Genomic DNA, 16,464 nt, shown 5'->3' on the forward strand with positions numbered 1-16,464 from the left:
AGCACAGGGGTGTCCCTCAATGGGGCATGGGGCCAGTAGTGGGTCAGCTATGCAATTGAAGTCTCCACTGAGGAGAACAGGGTGAGGTGCAAGTGGCCCCCTGCACCAGGGATATTTTGCAGAAGCAGGCCTGGTCCGTGTTAGGGGTGTACAGATTAATGAGCATGATATCCCTGCTCCCCCCCACTCTCCCGCTAAGTATGACATATCTACCCTCAATGTTAGTTTGCACATCTAAGGTCTGGAAAGGTACCCCCGGCCTCACTCATATAAGCTCCCCCCTGGCAGAGGCAGAATACGTAGTATAATAAAGTTGTCCCCGCCACTGTTTATGGAGGGCAGCCCCTTCCAGTGCAGTTAGCCGAGTTTCCTGGAGTAGGGCAGTGTGGACACCCCTGAGCTTCAAATAGGCCTAAATCCTACATTTCTTTGCCATGGTATTGAGCCCTGGACATTCCACATAATCAGTTTATAGTCCATATCACGTCCTGCCATTGGGACCGAAAGAACAGCATGGGAGCAGGTAGGTAGGGCTGTCTAGGCCCCCAAACAGTCCCCCCCATCTCACAGAATATTGTAATACAGACGAGCAACATATCACTGGACTTTGATAGGGTCTCCCCATCCCAGAACAGAAATGCAACATCCCTCGCCATTCAAACTAAAATAGAACAATAAACACTTTGAGTAGATCACACAAAACTCTGAGTGGATATAAGCCGGCTTCGGAGACAGAGGCTCCGGGATCTTCGCCAGCCACCAAAATACTAGAACAGCAACAATGTACCTCATATGCAGATGTGCCACTCCAACGGTTTCCTCAGCATAAGCCAATGTTTGACAGTTATGTTGCCCCATTCTCAGTCCAGGGGCATCTATACGTGATTTGCGGCAGTTTAGTTCCTGACGAGCCTGGGTCTGAATCAGTTTCCTCCACCGATCCCCGAGACTCCACCCAGGGTGAGTGTGCGTTTGATGATCTAATGTTGGCTGCTGCTTCAACCGCTCACCGACAATCCTGCTGCATCTGTCGAATGTTGTGGCCCCCTTGGAGAGGGTTGCGTGCCCCCTCACCTCCTGATAAATTGCTCCAGTGGCAGTGCCCAGCTCACCATGTCTCCCGCAGATGCGCGTTCTGAGCTTTCAGCTGCAGGGAGGAAAGTCATATAAGGTTGGGCCGAGCTGCACCATGCTGATGCTGTCGCAGGCGGGCCCCTTCAGCCGCAGCGTTCCTCAGCAGCCAGCCGCCTCTGGCACAAGGCCCTGCACTCACCGTGGGTCCCACAGGCAGTAAAGAACTGACCGCAGCGATGCCCTGAGCCAGCCAGTAATGCACTCGCAGCCCATTGGATAGGGTCACACCATGGGTCCTGCGGACACTCCCCCTCTGTCCCTCAACCCCATCACGCATTGAACAGCAGCACAGTCAAGCGATCACCTGGGGCAGCCGCGAGACCCCTCAATCGTAATGCAGGCGATGCTGGGGCACCCAGCAGGTTCTCCAGGCTGCCCCTCCATTATTTGGGCTTGCGGGCCGCCATCTTGCCTCCCGGCACTGCCGTGGCCCAGGCCCATCAATGGCCCTTGTTGCTCCGGTTCACCCCCCAAGAGCACTCAGGTGGACCAACAACAGGAGACTGTAGTGGGGGCTATTCTTTCAAAATTAGAGTTGTGGGGGTGCAAAATACAGCAGGATGATTTTGGATGGCCGCGAGACCACAGAGATCTCAGAGATTGCGCTGCTCACTCCCATCTGCGCCAGGCGACGCCCCACATGTATATTTAAGCTTAAATGTCCTAGTAGAGAAAAACTCTTACATTTGTATTCCACTACTACAAGGCCTACCTCCCCTATAAGATAGCATTAGTTTCCGTATTACATTTAATAAGCTGTAACTTTCAAATGGAAATAGGTAAACAGTCCATGCTTGGTGTCTTTGGAATTGTAATGAAAAAAACCTCTCTTATGGTAAAGTCGCATTTCAAATTGCAATTATGAAAATGCTACCTTTAGAACTTTGGCATTTTCCTACCTTAGCCATTTAGGGCCTGTAGCCTGTGTCTGGATCACATGACTGGGTATAGCTTTGGTATTCCTCATAGACAGCCACACACAATAGAGAGCTTAGGTGTGCCTGGATGGGCCATCCCTGGCAGGATGGGAGGGCAGAGCTGGGCCCAACCCTCCTTATACTTGAATAGGTTGTGTCCTGCCTTCACACAAAGGGCTGCCTACCCCCTGTAGTTAGTCTGGAGCCAGGACATGGTAAGGCAGAAAAACCTTGCACTTCAAAGAAACCTCTAGAAACTTCTCCCACTTCAAAGGAGGTACCTGGAATAAATATTTGACCTCAGACACCAACTTTTCAGTACACTTCTGGATCTCCTGAAACTCTGCCAGGATGAAGGACTGCAGTGCTGCTGAAAAGAATGCTGCCCTTCTGGACTGTGGCCCTGCTGCATTCCTGCCAGTGTCCAAGGGATTGGACGTGCACCTGAACCCAGGACTCCCGGAGTGACTCCAAGGGGTAGTCTGCTGGCCTCCTGTAAAGAGCCACAGGGGCATAACAGGCACACAACCACCTGCACCCAGATCCAGCTGAAGCAAGCCCCTGCCCCCCAAGTGATGCCCCTCAGATCCTGGACCCTTGGTGTGGCCTCAAAGAGCCGAATTAACGTTTATGGGCCAGCAGACCTAATGCAGCCAAAACCTTGTCGCTCGCACAGTCTGCAAGGTTCAGTCTACCCGATTCTTCGGGCTGTCCTATCGACTCTTCTCGTTGAGTGCCACTCCGAAGCTCCAGCCCGCACGCTTGCGACAGCAACAGGATCTTTGCGCTCCAGCAGTGACCCTCCACCAGGTCTGCTCTTCATGCTATATCGACTACCATTCGCGATGCTCCTCTGATCCTTGCATTCCCCTCCACTGCAGACGAGACTCTATGTGCTGGACTGAGAAGGTGCATTTTCAGCAAAACAGAGGAAAAGGCTAAAAGTTTGGGAGAAGGCCACCCTACGTCTGACAGGTCAAACAGTGGGCCTATTAGTTTAGTTTACTAGACATTTCATTGTTAACTTCTCACACACAAGCTGCCACACCTACTCCTAAGGTGGAAGAATACAAATCTCATCCGTGCAGTCTGCATGCTAATGCATTGAGCGTTTAAGCTGCATGGTCATGAGTCGTTCTCGAATTCGAAACTTAAATCTCGTGGTAAACCCAGCGTTGGATGCAGAATAATGCAGAATAATGCAAGTCGTGTAATCTACAGCACAACAATCTCAAACAGTTGGTTCAGCTAAGTAATATTTTCCTTTTGTATGCCTGTATTACTAGGGCTTTTACACTGTCTGAAATCTAGAAAGCAGACACATGGAAATGTGCGTATTCCTCTTAATATTATAGCATGATGAATTTAGGACCAATGCTTAAGGACAATTATAGACAGTCACATTTTTTTGTAGGGTTACATTTTTATACTGAAAATCAAATGCAGGAGAAGTTAACCTTTTTGTTAGTTTTTTTCCAACATATTTGCTGTTATTGGATTTAGGTGAAACATTACTTTCCTCAATGCTAACGATACCCTCCTTCCAGTGTTTTGAATGAGGTGCCATATTATCAGATCCATGCTCCAAATGTAACTCAGTATGTGGCAATAGGAAAATGTCATGGAACTTTTCTACTCTTGGGCCCTTCCTAATGATGTGGAAAAACTAATATAAATGTACTGAATATTTATGCTGTCCACCCCAAATGTGGTATATGTTGAGTATAATATTTTCTTGAATAGAAAGATGCTATGCTGGTGTTCTATTGTTGTACATATTCAAATTGTTATAGTGTTCATTACCTTCATCAGATATTTTAATATGTGGATGCTGCTTTATTGCTTTGCAGTGAGTTGACACAAATCATTGCTGATGTCTCTCAAGATCCAACGTTGCCACGGACAGAAGATCATCCATGTGCAAAGTAAGTAGCAGCATACACATTCACATCCAGTATAGCTTTATTTTAAGTTCAACCTGTTTTTTGAGTTTAAAGACAGAAAAATAACAAAAATATCAAATGTAAGCTTCTGAGTAAAGTAGAATGGCACGGAGAGACTAATGATTTCAAAGGCCTCTTTTACCATGCACTGTGGCAAATCTCATAACGCCGATTTTCACACCTTACAGGAGGTGGGAGAAAGAGCAACCCTGCTGAGTACCCTAGCCCAGATAGTATGCTATTTCTTCCAGCCCTTGCCCTTGAGCAGGCATAAAGATAGCGGGAATACGAGTGTCTTGCGGTGCACCCCACTCTGCGGTGCACCCCACTCACAGGAGGAAAACCCTATAACGGTTGCCCCTCGCCCAGCCTTTCTCAGAACACTGCTGGATTTGGGAAAGGAAACTAGGATGACTGAATGTGCTGCACCTGACATCTTTGACCAGTGAGAAGGACCTGAGGAAGTTAGGCCCTTGAGATCATAAGGCTGATCCCCTGAGTGGTTTCAGGAACATAAAAAAAGGTGAAGTGGTCATTCCTGTATAGAATCCCAGTGGCAACTGGACTAGGACTAGACTTTGTTGTTAGCATCTGTCTGATACTCGGAGGGTTTTGAGCGCTTTCCCTGAGGTTCTGGAGGCTGTAGAAGTGTACTCCTGTGATTGTGTACTAGAAGAGAGTTTGGAAACATATGAAAACATTTACTCTAGAGGTACCGGCTGGATAAAGTATCTGATTAGCAATTCCACAGTGTCAGAAACGATTACTGCCTTGCCGCGCAAGGCGATCTCCGCACCCCTGAAAGAAAAAAAACTAGTTGCTTTGTGATACCCTCGTTTGTCGACGCTGACCCACCCTGGCACAGAAGCCGGGGTTTGAGACAACTGATTTCTCACTGCTCCGCCACCCACCCCCATGCCTCCTCTGGGGTCTCAAAAAAATGTGATTTGTGAATTTTGGGCCTCTATTAATTTTGATGGGAAGATGAGCATGTACCGCAATAACATTCCTCCCACTTTTGCTTTAACGGCATTGAAAGATCTGCGCTGCTTCTGTATCATCTTCGTGTAATCGGAAAATACAATGATGCTATGGATTGGAAGTGTAAGTCCCCATATGTGCGTGCCGCACGCAGTATGCTGTCACGGTCCCCGTAATTCAATAGCCTGGCAACTATGGGGTACAGCGGTGCTTCCGGAGGAGGGAGTTGGGCTAGGGACTGGTGAGCACGCTCCACCATGAACCACTGAGACAGCGCTCTACCCTTTGCCTGTGTGACTCTCCCGGCTAAATTACGGAGGTCCTGGCAAAGGAGGGATGCATTTACTCCCGCCTCCTCAATTTTTGTTTTGACTGCTTCACGAGAGGTCTGGTTTACTTGCAGAATTGTGGCTACATCTTTGGAGGCTACCCCCCCCCCCCCCCCTTGCAATTATGGATTTGGGACAGCCAATCACACTGGCTCCACGGAGGGGGTTGTGTACGTCTATCTTGGGCTTGGCATGCAACTGCAGCCCCTTATCCTTGCCCATAGCGGCCCAAGGATGAGTGACCCTCCGACTGGCACCACACCGGATCCTCCCATTGTCCTCGGGTGTACAAAATCAGCGATTCCTTCAATGAGGTCCCTAGCAGCCGCCACCGTCACTCAGCACTAGGCTCATCAGGGACGGTGCATGCTCGATGTCAGACAGTCGACAGGAGGTGTACCCCACAATAACAGCACCCTCTAAGAATAGAGTGACGACGAAAACCACCAGCCTGCTTCCTCCAAAGTGGTAAAAAAGCAGCATGAGTAGCAATGGCCCCAAATGTCCAGTTCTGCACTTTCTTTGGTGACATGAAGGATGTATGGAGCTCATCGCACGGGGGACCCTCCCTTACCGGCACATTCCCTGCTCAAAGAGTCACTTTGGCTGCCTTGCATTGATTGCCTGCTCAGGAGTCTCGTGTCCCTTTTGGTGCTGTCTGGGTCCGTCCAAAGAGGACAGGGGGTGGCGGGATTCTCCAGAGAGCGGAAGGAGGTAGCATGAGCAGGTTTAAGTGATGCTCTATGCCTGCAGCCATCCCCAAACGCAGAGGGGGCAGCTCGCATGCGGAGTGCCCTCCACCACCACCACGCATGACATAGTAATTCCAGACAGGGGGTCTTTTGTAATGGCTGCATGCCCCGAAGTCGGTTCCTGACCCGGAAGTACTCCTGCTGCCAAGGCCCAGGGGCCTGCACACTGTACTGAAGTGAACCTGGCTGGCTACACACCCCTCTGGGAACCGGCATGGCAAGGTCGACGGTGCTGGGCAGGCAGGTGAGGCTGCGATTACACCGAGCTTTACCTGAAAATGCCTACCCAAATGACAGGGAATCTTTGGTCCTAATACTTGAGGACATTCAAACATGATTGTCACACCACAACCCGAAGCCTAACCCACTAGTTCCTCCTGCTTTCTCCGTATCCCAATTGAAATTTTAACTTAACTTACTTATGGTATTAACACTTCAATCAGACAGTCTAAAAAAATCTCTTGACCTCTATTTTGACAAAGCTTTAGCTTTAAAGGGCCCATCATTGTGATGGCAAAGAAAGCACTATGAGACTCCTCTGCATAATCAAACCTTTTATCCCTGATACAACTTGCAAGTATATATTGTCGTTTATATTGTGTGCGGCTAGGTTCCTAGCTTTGAAGCAACGGGGCGCTATATATTACATAATGGGTTAGGAGACGATCAACAAGATCATGTACACCAAGTAGGGATTACACACATATATGTAAGTAAGTCAGTGCCAAACTGGGCCAGGTTCTTTGACACCATCATGACCTGTGCAAACCCCAGCAGATCACCCTCCGCTTTATATTATCCTGGTATTAATAAAATGAATAATATTAACTAGGGTAGCACTAATTTTTCAGCTGCTAGATACTTGTTTGGATCAAGTGCTTTACTAGTAAATGTTATTATATATTCTTTTTAAAACTGGACTGTGGAAAGTTCAGACTCATAGAAATTACAAAATTGCATCTTGCTTCCTTCAAAGCAGCCAGCCAGGCAGCTGTCAGGCACAGAAACTATGACCATATCTCACCTAATTTGGTTTCTTTGTCATGGCTCACCTATAGAAATGAAGAGCATCATTAATGTAGCCTGCATCATGCACATGCCATGTTTTTGGAAACCCTCACAACTGCCGTGGCCAGAAGCTGACCATCTTGGAGGGACAAGACCTCCTCCAAATACTAGAAAACTACTCTTTGAAAGAACAAGCTCGTCTCAACAAGACAAAAAGTCAAAGACAAGAATTCTCTGGAAGGGAACCAAGGGAATCGGAATGCCGTCCCTCCAGATATTAAGATCATTCCGTCCTATGATATCTAAAAAAAAAAAAACTGAGAAACCTGTTACTTCAGCCCCAATTCCAAATCTGAACAACCTTCTCTTTGCTGAAGTAAGGGGTATTGTGCTAGTCACTGCTACTATGCGTTTATTTTTTATTTTATTTTTGCCATAGTACATTCATACATATTATGTGAAATATCATATTATATAATTTACTGGTCTGTAAAAAAACTGTTCCGAGCTTAAGTGTTTTTCAACCTAATGCATCGTGACCACTCTCCATAAAATAGCTAATAAATACTGAAGGTCGAAAATCGTTATATAAATGATGGTATCAAAGCATAACATTTGGTAACTTAGAGTTTTGCTATAAGTAAATTATTTGTGTACAAACTCATGCTAATATGTCATTATATTGAGTCAAAATCTCATCAGTGTACCAAACGTGTGATGCTGCCTCCTAACGTCCTACATGAAGTTAATGTTGTGACCAAACTGCACACATAAATGATGGAAGTCACAAAATGTGTCGTGCACACAAAGCTTTATTGTAGTTCCAGCTCACAGGCTAGAGGTATAAAAGCATATTTAGGAGTTATGATGTTTTCAGTAGGTCTCATTCACACGCTATCCTAAGGGGTTTTCCTTTACAGTAGCAACTGTATCACATGCATTAATCAACTAAAAAGGCATGCAGTTCATACACACACATATGAGGCACCTCTTCATAAAAAGGGATCTGTTTGGTTTCTTAATAAGGCCACATGGAATCTTCGAGACGTGCAAACCCTGTATTCACAGACTCTTCAAAGGTTTTCACCCGCAAAATACCTAATTCGATGTCTCCAAGCTCAGGATACCAACACTTGATTAGCATAAAGTGTGCAGCAGTATTATTAATACATGGTTACTTTCGTGATATTAGTATGAGGGTTTTGCATCATTCACCCTGATGGAAAGCCATTTGGTCCTTTTATGGAGATCTAGAATATATGGCTGAGACATGTAGACCTTTCTGGATGCTAGGGTCCTATTAATTGCTCCACAAGCATCATCAGTTTTGTTTTAATCTTGCTATGGGATACCAATATAACATTTTCTTTTGGGATATTCTTAGAGGCAATTTTACTTCACAAACCTACTGTAGTGTTCAGTCTATTCACGTCCACGCTCTGGTTTAGAGTGTTATTGCTCTAAGAGCGTTCTAGGTTCCATGGTGGGTTGTGGTTCAGAGGCAGTTGGGGGATTGACCTGTGTGGATGTACAAGCTGTTCTCTCTGACAGAATAAACTACTTCTGGAAATCATCTCGAGTCTCCTTCTCGGTTACTTCACACTGGCGACGACTGGGAGTCAGAAGAGGACAGCGCTCACTTGTTAAGAAAAAGTGAAAATCCCGTATAGGTATTGGGTATTAGTGCGTGTATGCACCAGCGGCCGTTTTGTGAATGTTGTGCTCATGATTGCACCAGCGGCTGTGGGATTTATGTGAATTTCGCATGTTTAGCAGTTTAAAAAAAAAAAGAGATGGGTAATACTTTAAAGTATGAAGAAATGCCCTAATTGCGCTCTGATTGTGCCAGCGGCTGTGTTGCAAGTTTATATACGCGCTTTGATCGCGCCCACGGCAGTTTCTGACGATAAAAGTTGTGTCCCATTGCTATTGTTGCACCGCTAACGCTTTAAAGGCGGCCATAACGGGCGAAATAATCTATGTGGGAAAAAAACACTTACCAACATTCGCTTAGAGCTACTGCTCCAGCGCGTTCCACCTTGCGGGGAATAATCGAAAGCTCAACGCGTTCAAAGCCTTACGCGCTCAAAGTGCAAAGCATGTTGGGAGCGTGATGATGTCATGCGGTGAGAGGTGTAACTACACGGAAAACGCTCTCACATTGGTTTAAAAGACTCGTTTTTAGGTCTCGGCTAGCGATGGCTGCGCTTGCGCAGTCTCGCTCGCGAGAGATAATGACTTGGGAGAAGAGGGGCTTGAACCCGCCCCTCTTCTAGCCTGTTCTCCATTGGCTGGCCTAGTAAATGCTGGCCAGCCACTGGAGAAGAGGTCCCGTCACTCCAATCATGCCCCGTCCTTTTCGGATCGGGGGGCGTGTTTTTTGCGAAAAGTCTCAGGGAGGAGACAACAGCAAAACACGCCCCCGAATCCGAAAAGGACGCTCCCTTTCTCCGAGGCATTTCTGCTGTGCCTCGGAGAAAGGCGGTGGTGTCCAGCATCAGGTTCGTGCAGCTCGCAGCTTCCTCCTTGTTTTTTTAACATTTCGAGGTACCCACTACCCAATCTGTGCTGACATCTGCTCTCCGCTGCCTCCTTTTGTCTTCCATCCCCTCCGTATGTCTCCTTTCTGTAGAGAAAGGAGGGGCTGAAAGCTGTCTGCAGAGCGGGACATATGTCCTGAACCCACAGCCTCCCCCAGTCCGAGCTGTAGCTGCATGGCCTAAACAGCATCGCCTCCAGAGTTGGAATCATTTTGCCTCTTAAGAAAACACACTTGCTTTACACTCCCGCCCCCCGCCCCACTGCTCCTCCCACACACACACAGACACTACTTCCACAGGAGCAGAAAACGAAGCAACCTTTGGATGGAAACTGCAGCACTTGCAATCAGACACCACACGCCCCTCCTGCCCTTGATTGTTCATTAATACACGTTTTACCATTGCAGGGTGGAAACGTTTAGTGACCTGCACGCCTGGCAAGGTTCCCGGAATTGGGATTTTAGCAGATGGTAAAACCTCAGTTTTAGACTCAAATGACTGACTGTAGCTCGTGGCGTCTCAGGTTACCCGCGCTTTGAAAGGACGCCGGGTGAGTGATTCCGCGCGTCGGAGTGCGGGCGTCACTTGAGACAACGGCTACGAGCGAGCCATGCGGTCCTCCTTGTTTTTTTAACATTTCGAGGTACCCACTACCCAATCTGTGCTGACATCTGCTCTCCGCTGCCTCCTTTTGTCTTCCATCCCCTCCGTATGTCTCCTTTCTGGAGAGAAAGGAGGGGCTGAAAGCTGTCTGCAGAGCGGGACATATGTCCTGAACCCACAGCCTCCCCCAGTCCGAGCTGTAGCTGAATGGCCTAAACAGCATCGCCTCCAGAGTTGGAATCATTTCGCCTCTTAAGAAAACACACTTGCTTTACACTCCCGCCCCCCGCCCCACTGCTCCTCCCACACACACACAGACACTACTGCCACAGGAGCAGAAAACGAAGCAACCTTTGGATGGAAACTGCAGCACTTGCAATCAGACACCACACGCCCCTCCTGCCCTTGATTGTTCATTAATACACGTTTTACCATTGCAGGGTGGAAACGTTTAGTGACCTGCACGCCTGACAAGGTTCCCGGAATTGGGATTTTAGCAGATGGTAAAACCTCAGTTTTAGACTCAAATGACTGACTGTAGCTCGTGCGTTGTAACAGTACCCGAGTCCCCGACTTCAGAAGGATTCAAGTCCGAATAAGCTTTGCCAGAGTAAAATAAACCGCACACATGGTATGTATGACTGGATCCCCAGCGTAGCAGTGTTCACCAGGCCTGCTTCCCACAATAACCCGCAACCAGAGTTTCTCTACCCACCCCCAATCTCCCTTCCCCCCCCCCCCCCCCTCCAGTGGCGTAACTAAACTTGAGGGTGGGTCCCCTGCAGGCGCGCAACACCCATTGGCCTCACCGGGCTTCAGCCCCCCCTCCCCCCCCCCCCCCCCCCCCCCCCCCCGTCATGTGCATCAGCCCGGCTGAGAGAGCCTCGCGGGCTGGCGTCCGTCTAATTGCAGCCGGACCCGAGTACTTCACAGGTCTTTAAAAGACCATTTACTCGTTAACGAGGCTTTTGTTGCGTTTTTTGCCCGCCTGGTCCCCTGCAAGGTACATGGTGGGGGAGCTCTCTTTCCAGGGGCCTGCCAGGGCTGGAGGGGGACCCCTGTCTGTGTGGGCTTATGTTACGTCACTGCCCCTTATCCCCTTGACCCTGCTTCCTCTTTTTCTTCCGCCTCGCCTCTCCTTCTATTTCAACGTCAACTCTATCCTCCCATCTCTCTTCTATTCTACTTCCCGCCTCCTCCTTTTCTCTCCCCTTACTCGAGTCTCTTTCCCCTCGTTTAGTATCCCTCCTGCATGTCCCCATCCTCTGCCCTCACCGTCTCCCATCCAATCCTCTTCCTCCCCCTATTTCCTTCTCCTAACTCCCGCCCACGTTTCCTCCTCCCTACCTCGCCACCCTCTTACCCCCCCCCATCCCCTCTTTCTCTCTTTATATCGGCTCCTCCTCTTTTTCCTGGAGCCCCTCTTCTTGTCCCGTGTTGCCTTGCCCCCCATGCTGCCCCTCTGCTGGCTTGGGGGCGGGGCCCCGTCGGCTCTAGTTTCTGGGCTGATCATGGCTGAAAGCGGACACCCCTCTGGGCTTTACTTGTGATGAAGTTTGAGTCAGTTGGGCGCACACTGCGCCTTGTGTGTAAACACCCCAGGAAGCCCGGGGGCTGCGGACAGACACACACCCTTCGCACCCCCCACGAGGCCCTGGCTTTTCGGAGCTGGGCACTGCCCGACCTCCCTGACTGGTCCTGGTAAGTTCCTCGGCGTGATTCCCAGTGCAGCATGGCATGGTGGCATCCGCGCCCATACATGCCAGTGCCGCGTTTGTTCTCACCTCTGGTCGGTCTTATCTGTCTGCCCTCGTTGCGCTGACCTCTGCCTGCCCTGTCCTAACCTCTGCCCTGTCCTATGTATGTCCCCACCTTTGAGGGTCCTCGCCTGGGGTGCGTCCTCTTACCGTGTGCCCAACTAAGACTGGCGTCACCGGTGTCCTTTCCTCTGCATGTCCCCACTTTTACCCTCGCGGTGCCCACTCCCAGGCTGCCGTCACCTTCGTGCTCTTACTGTGCCCACCTGTTCTGCCCTCTGGAGCTCTCACCTGCCTGTCCTCGCCTCAGTCTGACCTTGCCTCTCCCTATGTCACTCACTTGTTTGCCTTCTCTCTGCCTACCTCTCACTTCCCTCAACCCTGCCCTAACCTCTTCCTCTCCTGCACACCTGTTTGGCTTCATTATGCCCACCTCTTAACTCCTCACATCTGCCCTGGTTCTGCCTGCCCTAGTCACTAACTGTCCTCAGCCTGCCCCCCTCACCTGTCTGCCCTCCTCACCTTTTGCTGTCTCTTTTGTCATTGCATCCAGGCATAATGATACAGCAAGTAACATGATACCTACAACAAGTTAGGACTATTGGCTTTGTCAATCGTTGTTAGTTGCATAAGATAAATTAGCAGTAACTGTGGCTTGTATATAATATTGAGAAAGCATCCACTTGAAGCCCTAGTGACACCACGACAATGTTACTGCTTCTGAGTTTCAAAAAGAGACAACAATATAATCATGCAGTGGCTGAACTCGACAGATTAAGAAATATATCCCAAATTATATATAACAGTCGGTAGACGCATGCCTCTACAGTGTTCTCTTATATTTTGAAACCAGAATTGGTCAAGTTCGTATCCTTTCAAAGTTCCCTTTTCAAACAATCATTATCAACGCCAAGTCTGGCCCTGGCACGGTAGTGCGATTTTTGTTTAGTATTAATAAAAGTTGACACTTCAGGCAGCAGTTTCAGCAGAGAGGACAAAGAAGGAATGGGCATGGGATCCAAATACTAATCATGCATATTAGTCTGGGCCACTGGCATTTTGCGATGCTGCAGCGTTTTCCTCATATTTATGGATTTGCCAAACTTCCCAAATAATGCTCGCATAATAAATCTCGCTTTTGAGAGTGATTAAGCTATTGACATTGTAAATAACAATGCCGTTTCTTTAAATGTTTTAAGAACATAAACAAAAAAAAACAATGTCAAGAGCAATGCCAATAGCTCTAACTTTACCAATGCCGAGACCATTGCATTGTAAATGCTTGTTTTTTTTACAAATAGCTGCATTCAAAAGAGACATCTTGGTTTGGGATCGTGTCACTGCAAGGAAAATATTGGGTTTTTTTTTAGTTCATGATCCCAAGTGAATTTCATGTAGTTTTAACAAACTAAGTGAAGTATCTTTATTGACATTTTCAGCTGCGCTATATTTAAGAAGGCCTCACATCTTTCTATCATATATATATATATTTTTTTTTACTGTTTGGTCTGATAGTGTCAAAATGTCAAATATTTCAGCCCCACCACATTTAGACCTGTTGAGGCATTGCTTGGGCGGTCGAGGGATTAACCTCTTGCGTGCCCCGCCCTTTCCCCGCCCTGTGCCGGGCTTTCTATTAGCGGGCGGAGTTCATGACGAGATGGTCTCGTCATGGGCATAGCGCAACCGCGGCCCATGACGAGACCATCTCGTCATGGGCACTGAAGGGGTTAAAGAATTCGACAACTTACCTCCTCTCGAAAGCACTGAAGGCATAAATGTGTTTGAAGTAGCTATTAAAAAAATGAGTACCAGATTTGGGAAAAAAATAAATATAGTGATGGAAAGATTTAAATTTTATTCTCATGCTCAAAAAGAGGATGAATCGATTGAAAACTATGTGTCTGCTTTACGTTCCCTAGCTGGTTCCTGTGCGTTCGATACTATTAATTACGAACAAGTTCTCAGAGATCAAATAATGATGAAAACGAAAAGCAAAAAAATACAAGAAAGACTGTGGCTAGGCACTGAATCTTCGTTGAATGCAGTAGTCAATATTGCTAAAGGCATTGAACAGTCTGAAAAGTTTGTAAGTGAGATTAGAGGTCAACCTCAAGTCGTCAAAGTACAAGATCCAGTAGTAGAAGTTTCGCTTGTAAAACCTCAGTTTACACCAAAGAGAACTCCTTCATTTATTAAAAGAGACCCGAGTTTCAAAGACAATAAATTTGGTAACCGCAGAAATCCTGTGATCTGCTATAGGTGTGGTAGTTTTGAGCATGTTGGGAATTACAAAGGATGCCCAGCATGGAGTAAAGTGTGCATCAAATGCAAAAAGCCAAGCCATTTTGGAAAGATGTGCAGATCATTACAAAAAGTTAACTGTGTCACCTGTGAAGAAGATGAAATTTCAACAGAGTTTAATGAATTTAACTGCATTTCCTGTGTGTCTGAAAACAATTGTAAAGGTTTTCCAATAGGTTCCATACTTGTGGATGGGAAAGAAATTGAGATGATGATAGACTCATGTGCCTGGTATTCAATTATTGGTAAAGACCTATTCATGGAACTATGGGAGGATAAAAAATTACTGTCTCCTGATATTAAACCTGGCAGTTACTCGGGGCATAAAATTGATTTGGAAGGGTATTTGTGGACAGATTTGGTTTTCAAAGAAAAATAAATTAGAGGTAAATTGTACGTAGCCACTAAAGGGGTGGCTATACTGGGCTGGCCCCATCAACAAGAATTGGGCATAAAGTTGGATCCAAATGCTTCACCTCCTGTTTACATAGTTCTCACACAAAGTGAAGATTTTGTTGCAAACATAAAAGAAATGTTTCCTAGGGTTTTTAGTGACAAGCTTGGGGAATATGCAAACTTCAAACATAAAATAATCCTCAAAGATTCTGCTGTTCCCGTAAGACAAAGTTCGCAATGTTCCTCTAGCGTACCGTAACAGATTGAAAGACATGCTGAAAGATTTAGTTTCTAAAAACATTATTGAACCGATAGACTCCTCCCCATGGGTTTCTCCGGTGGTTATTTCACTTAAAAGCAACGGGGATCTTAGGCTGTGTGTCGATCTCCGTAGCTTAAACAAAGAAATTTGGATCGATAGGCACCCATTACCTAACATAAATGAATTGATTTCAACTTTGTCTGGTGCTAGGGTATTTTCCACGGTAGACTTAGCAAGTGCGTACCATCAAATCATGCTGCATGAACAATCAAAATGTTTAACTGCTTTTGTTACACCGGAAGGCATGTATCAATTTAAGCGTATGCCATTTGGGCTAGCTATTGCAGCCTCTGTCTTTCAGAGACTTATGAAAGACGTATTAGAAGGTTGTCCGGGTGCTATAGCATTCCAGGATGATATTTTAATTTTTGGAAAAGATTATGCGGACCATGACTGCAACCTAAAAAGGGTTTTGGGTAATATAGAAACCAAAGGTTTAACCCTTAAATTCTCAAAATGTAAGTTCAGAAAAGATAGTGTAGAATATTTAGGTCATGAAATATCACATGAGGGCATCAAACCAAAACTAGACCATGTAGCCAGTATTGTAAAAGCTCCTGCTCCTACAACAAAAGAACAATTATTATCGTTCTTAGGCTTAACTGAATTTTATAGTAAGTTTGTGGAAAATTATGCTTCAAAAGTATTCCCTTTACGTGATTTATTGAAGAAGAACACAAAATTTGTCTGGGGTGAGGAGCAAAAATTAGCTTTTGAAGCACTAAAAAAAGAAATTAGTGTTGCTCCGTTTTTGAGACCCTTCACGATTGGAGGAGATTGTATAGTAGCAGTAGATGCAAGCAATACGGGCCTAGGTGCGGTACTCTTGCAGAGGAAATTTGGGGAAGAGTATGTGGTGTCCTATGCTACAAGAACTTTAAAAGGGGCAGAATTTAATTATTCAACTATCGAAAAAGAGTTACTTGCATGCACGTGGGCTGCTCAACATTTTAGGCAATTTTTATGGGGTACAAAGTTTCAATTAAGGACGGATCACAAACCACTTATTAACATGTTAACAGCTGGGGGGGGGAGATCTCTTACAGCTCGTCTAGCCAGGTTAGCTGCTAAATTGCAAGAATACCAATGTTCAGTGGTGTACATTCCTGGTCGTATGAATGTTCATGCTGATTGCATGTCTCGCTTGTCATTACATGAGAACACCAATGTCATTAATAGTCCTGAGGAGTGCGATATAGCTTAAACTATGGAGGATGTTCAAAACAGTATAAGTTCAGATGCCATCTCGGAGGAGATGTGGGCAAAGGCAATGTCTGAGGATGACATTTTACAAGATGTGGTAAGACATTTACAAAGCAAATGGCCTGAGGAGTGGAAACTGAGGGGTGAATTGAGCTCTTTTTGGAAAATCAAAGACGAACTCATGTTATTACATGAGTTTGTAGTCAGGGGTGATAAAATTGTCCCACCTAGGGGAATTAGAGAACAGTTAGTTAATCTATCACATGAAGGACATT

The 16,464-nt window shown here is 46.6% G+C and overlaps 1 protein-coding gene across 2 annotated transcripts in view; it reads left to right on the forward strand.

Annotated features, from left to right (window-relative positions):
* POLR2I (RNA polymerase II subunit I) overlaps positions 1-16,464 on the forward strand; it is a 216,763-nt gene that overhangs the window by 148,241 nt on the left and 52,058 nt on the right. For both annotated transcript variants that reach the window (XM_085625663.1, XM_085625664.1), the window contains exon 4: positions 3,902-3,976. In XM_085625663.1, coding sequence (XP_085481789.1) covers positions 3,902-3,976 — 75 coding nt within the window. The remainder of the gene's footprint in view (positions 1-3,901; positions 3,977-16,464) is intronic.

Source organism: Triturus cristatus, chromosome 9 (genome assembly GCF_964204655.1).
Source record: "Triturus cristatus chromosome 9, aTriCri1.1, whole genome shotgun sequence".
In the NCBI taxonomy this organism is placed as follows: Eukaryota; Metazoa; Chordata; class Amphibia; order Caudata; family Salamandridae; genus Triturus; species Triturus cristatus.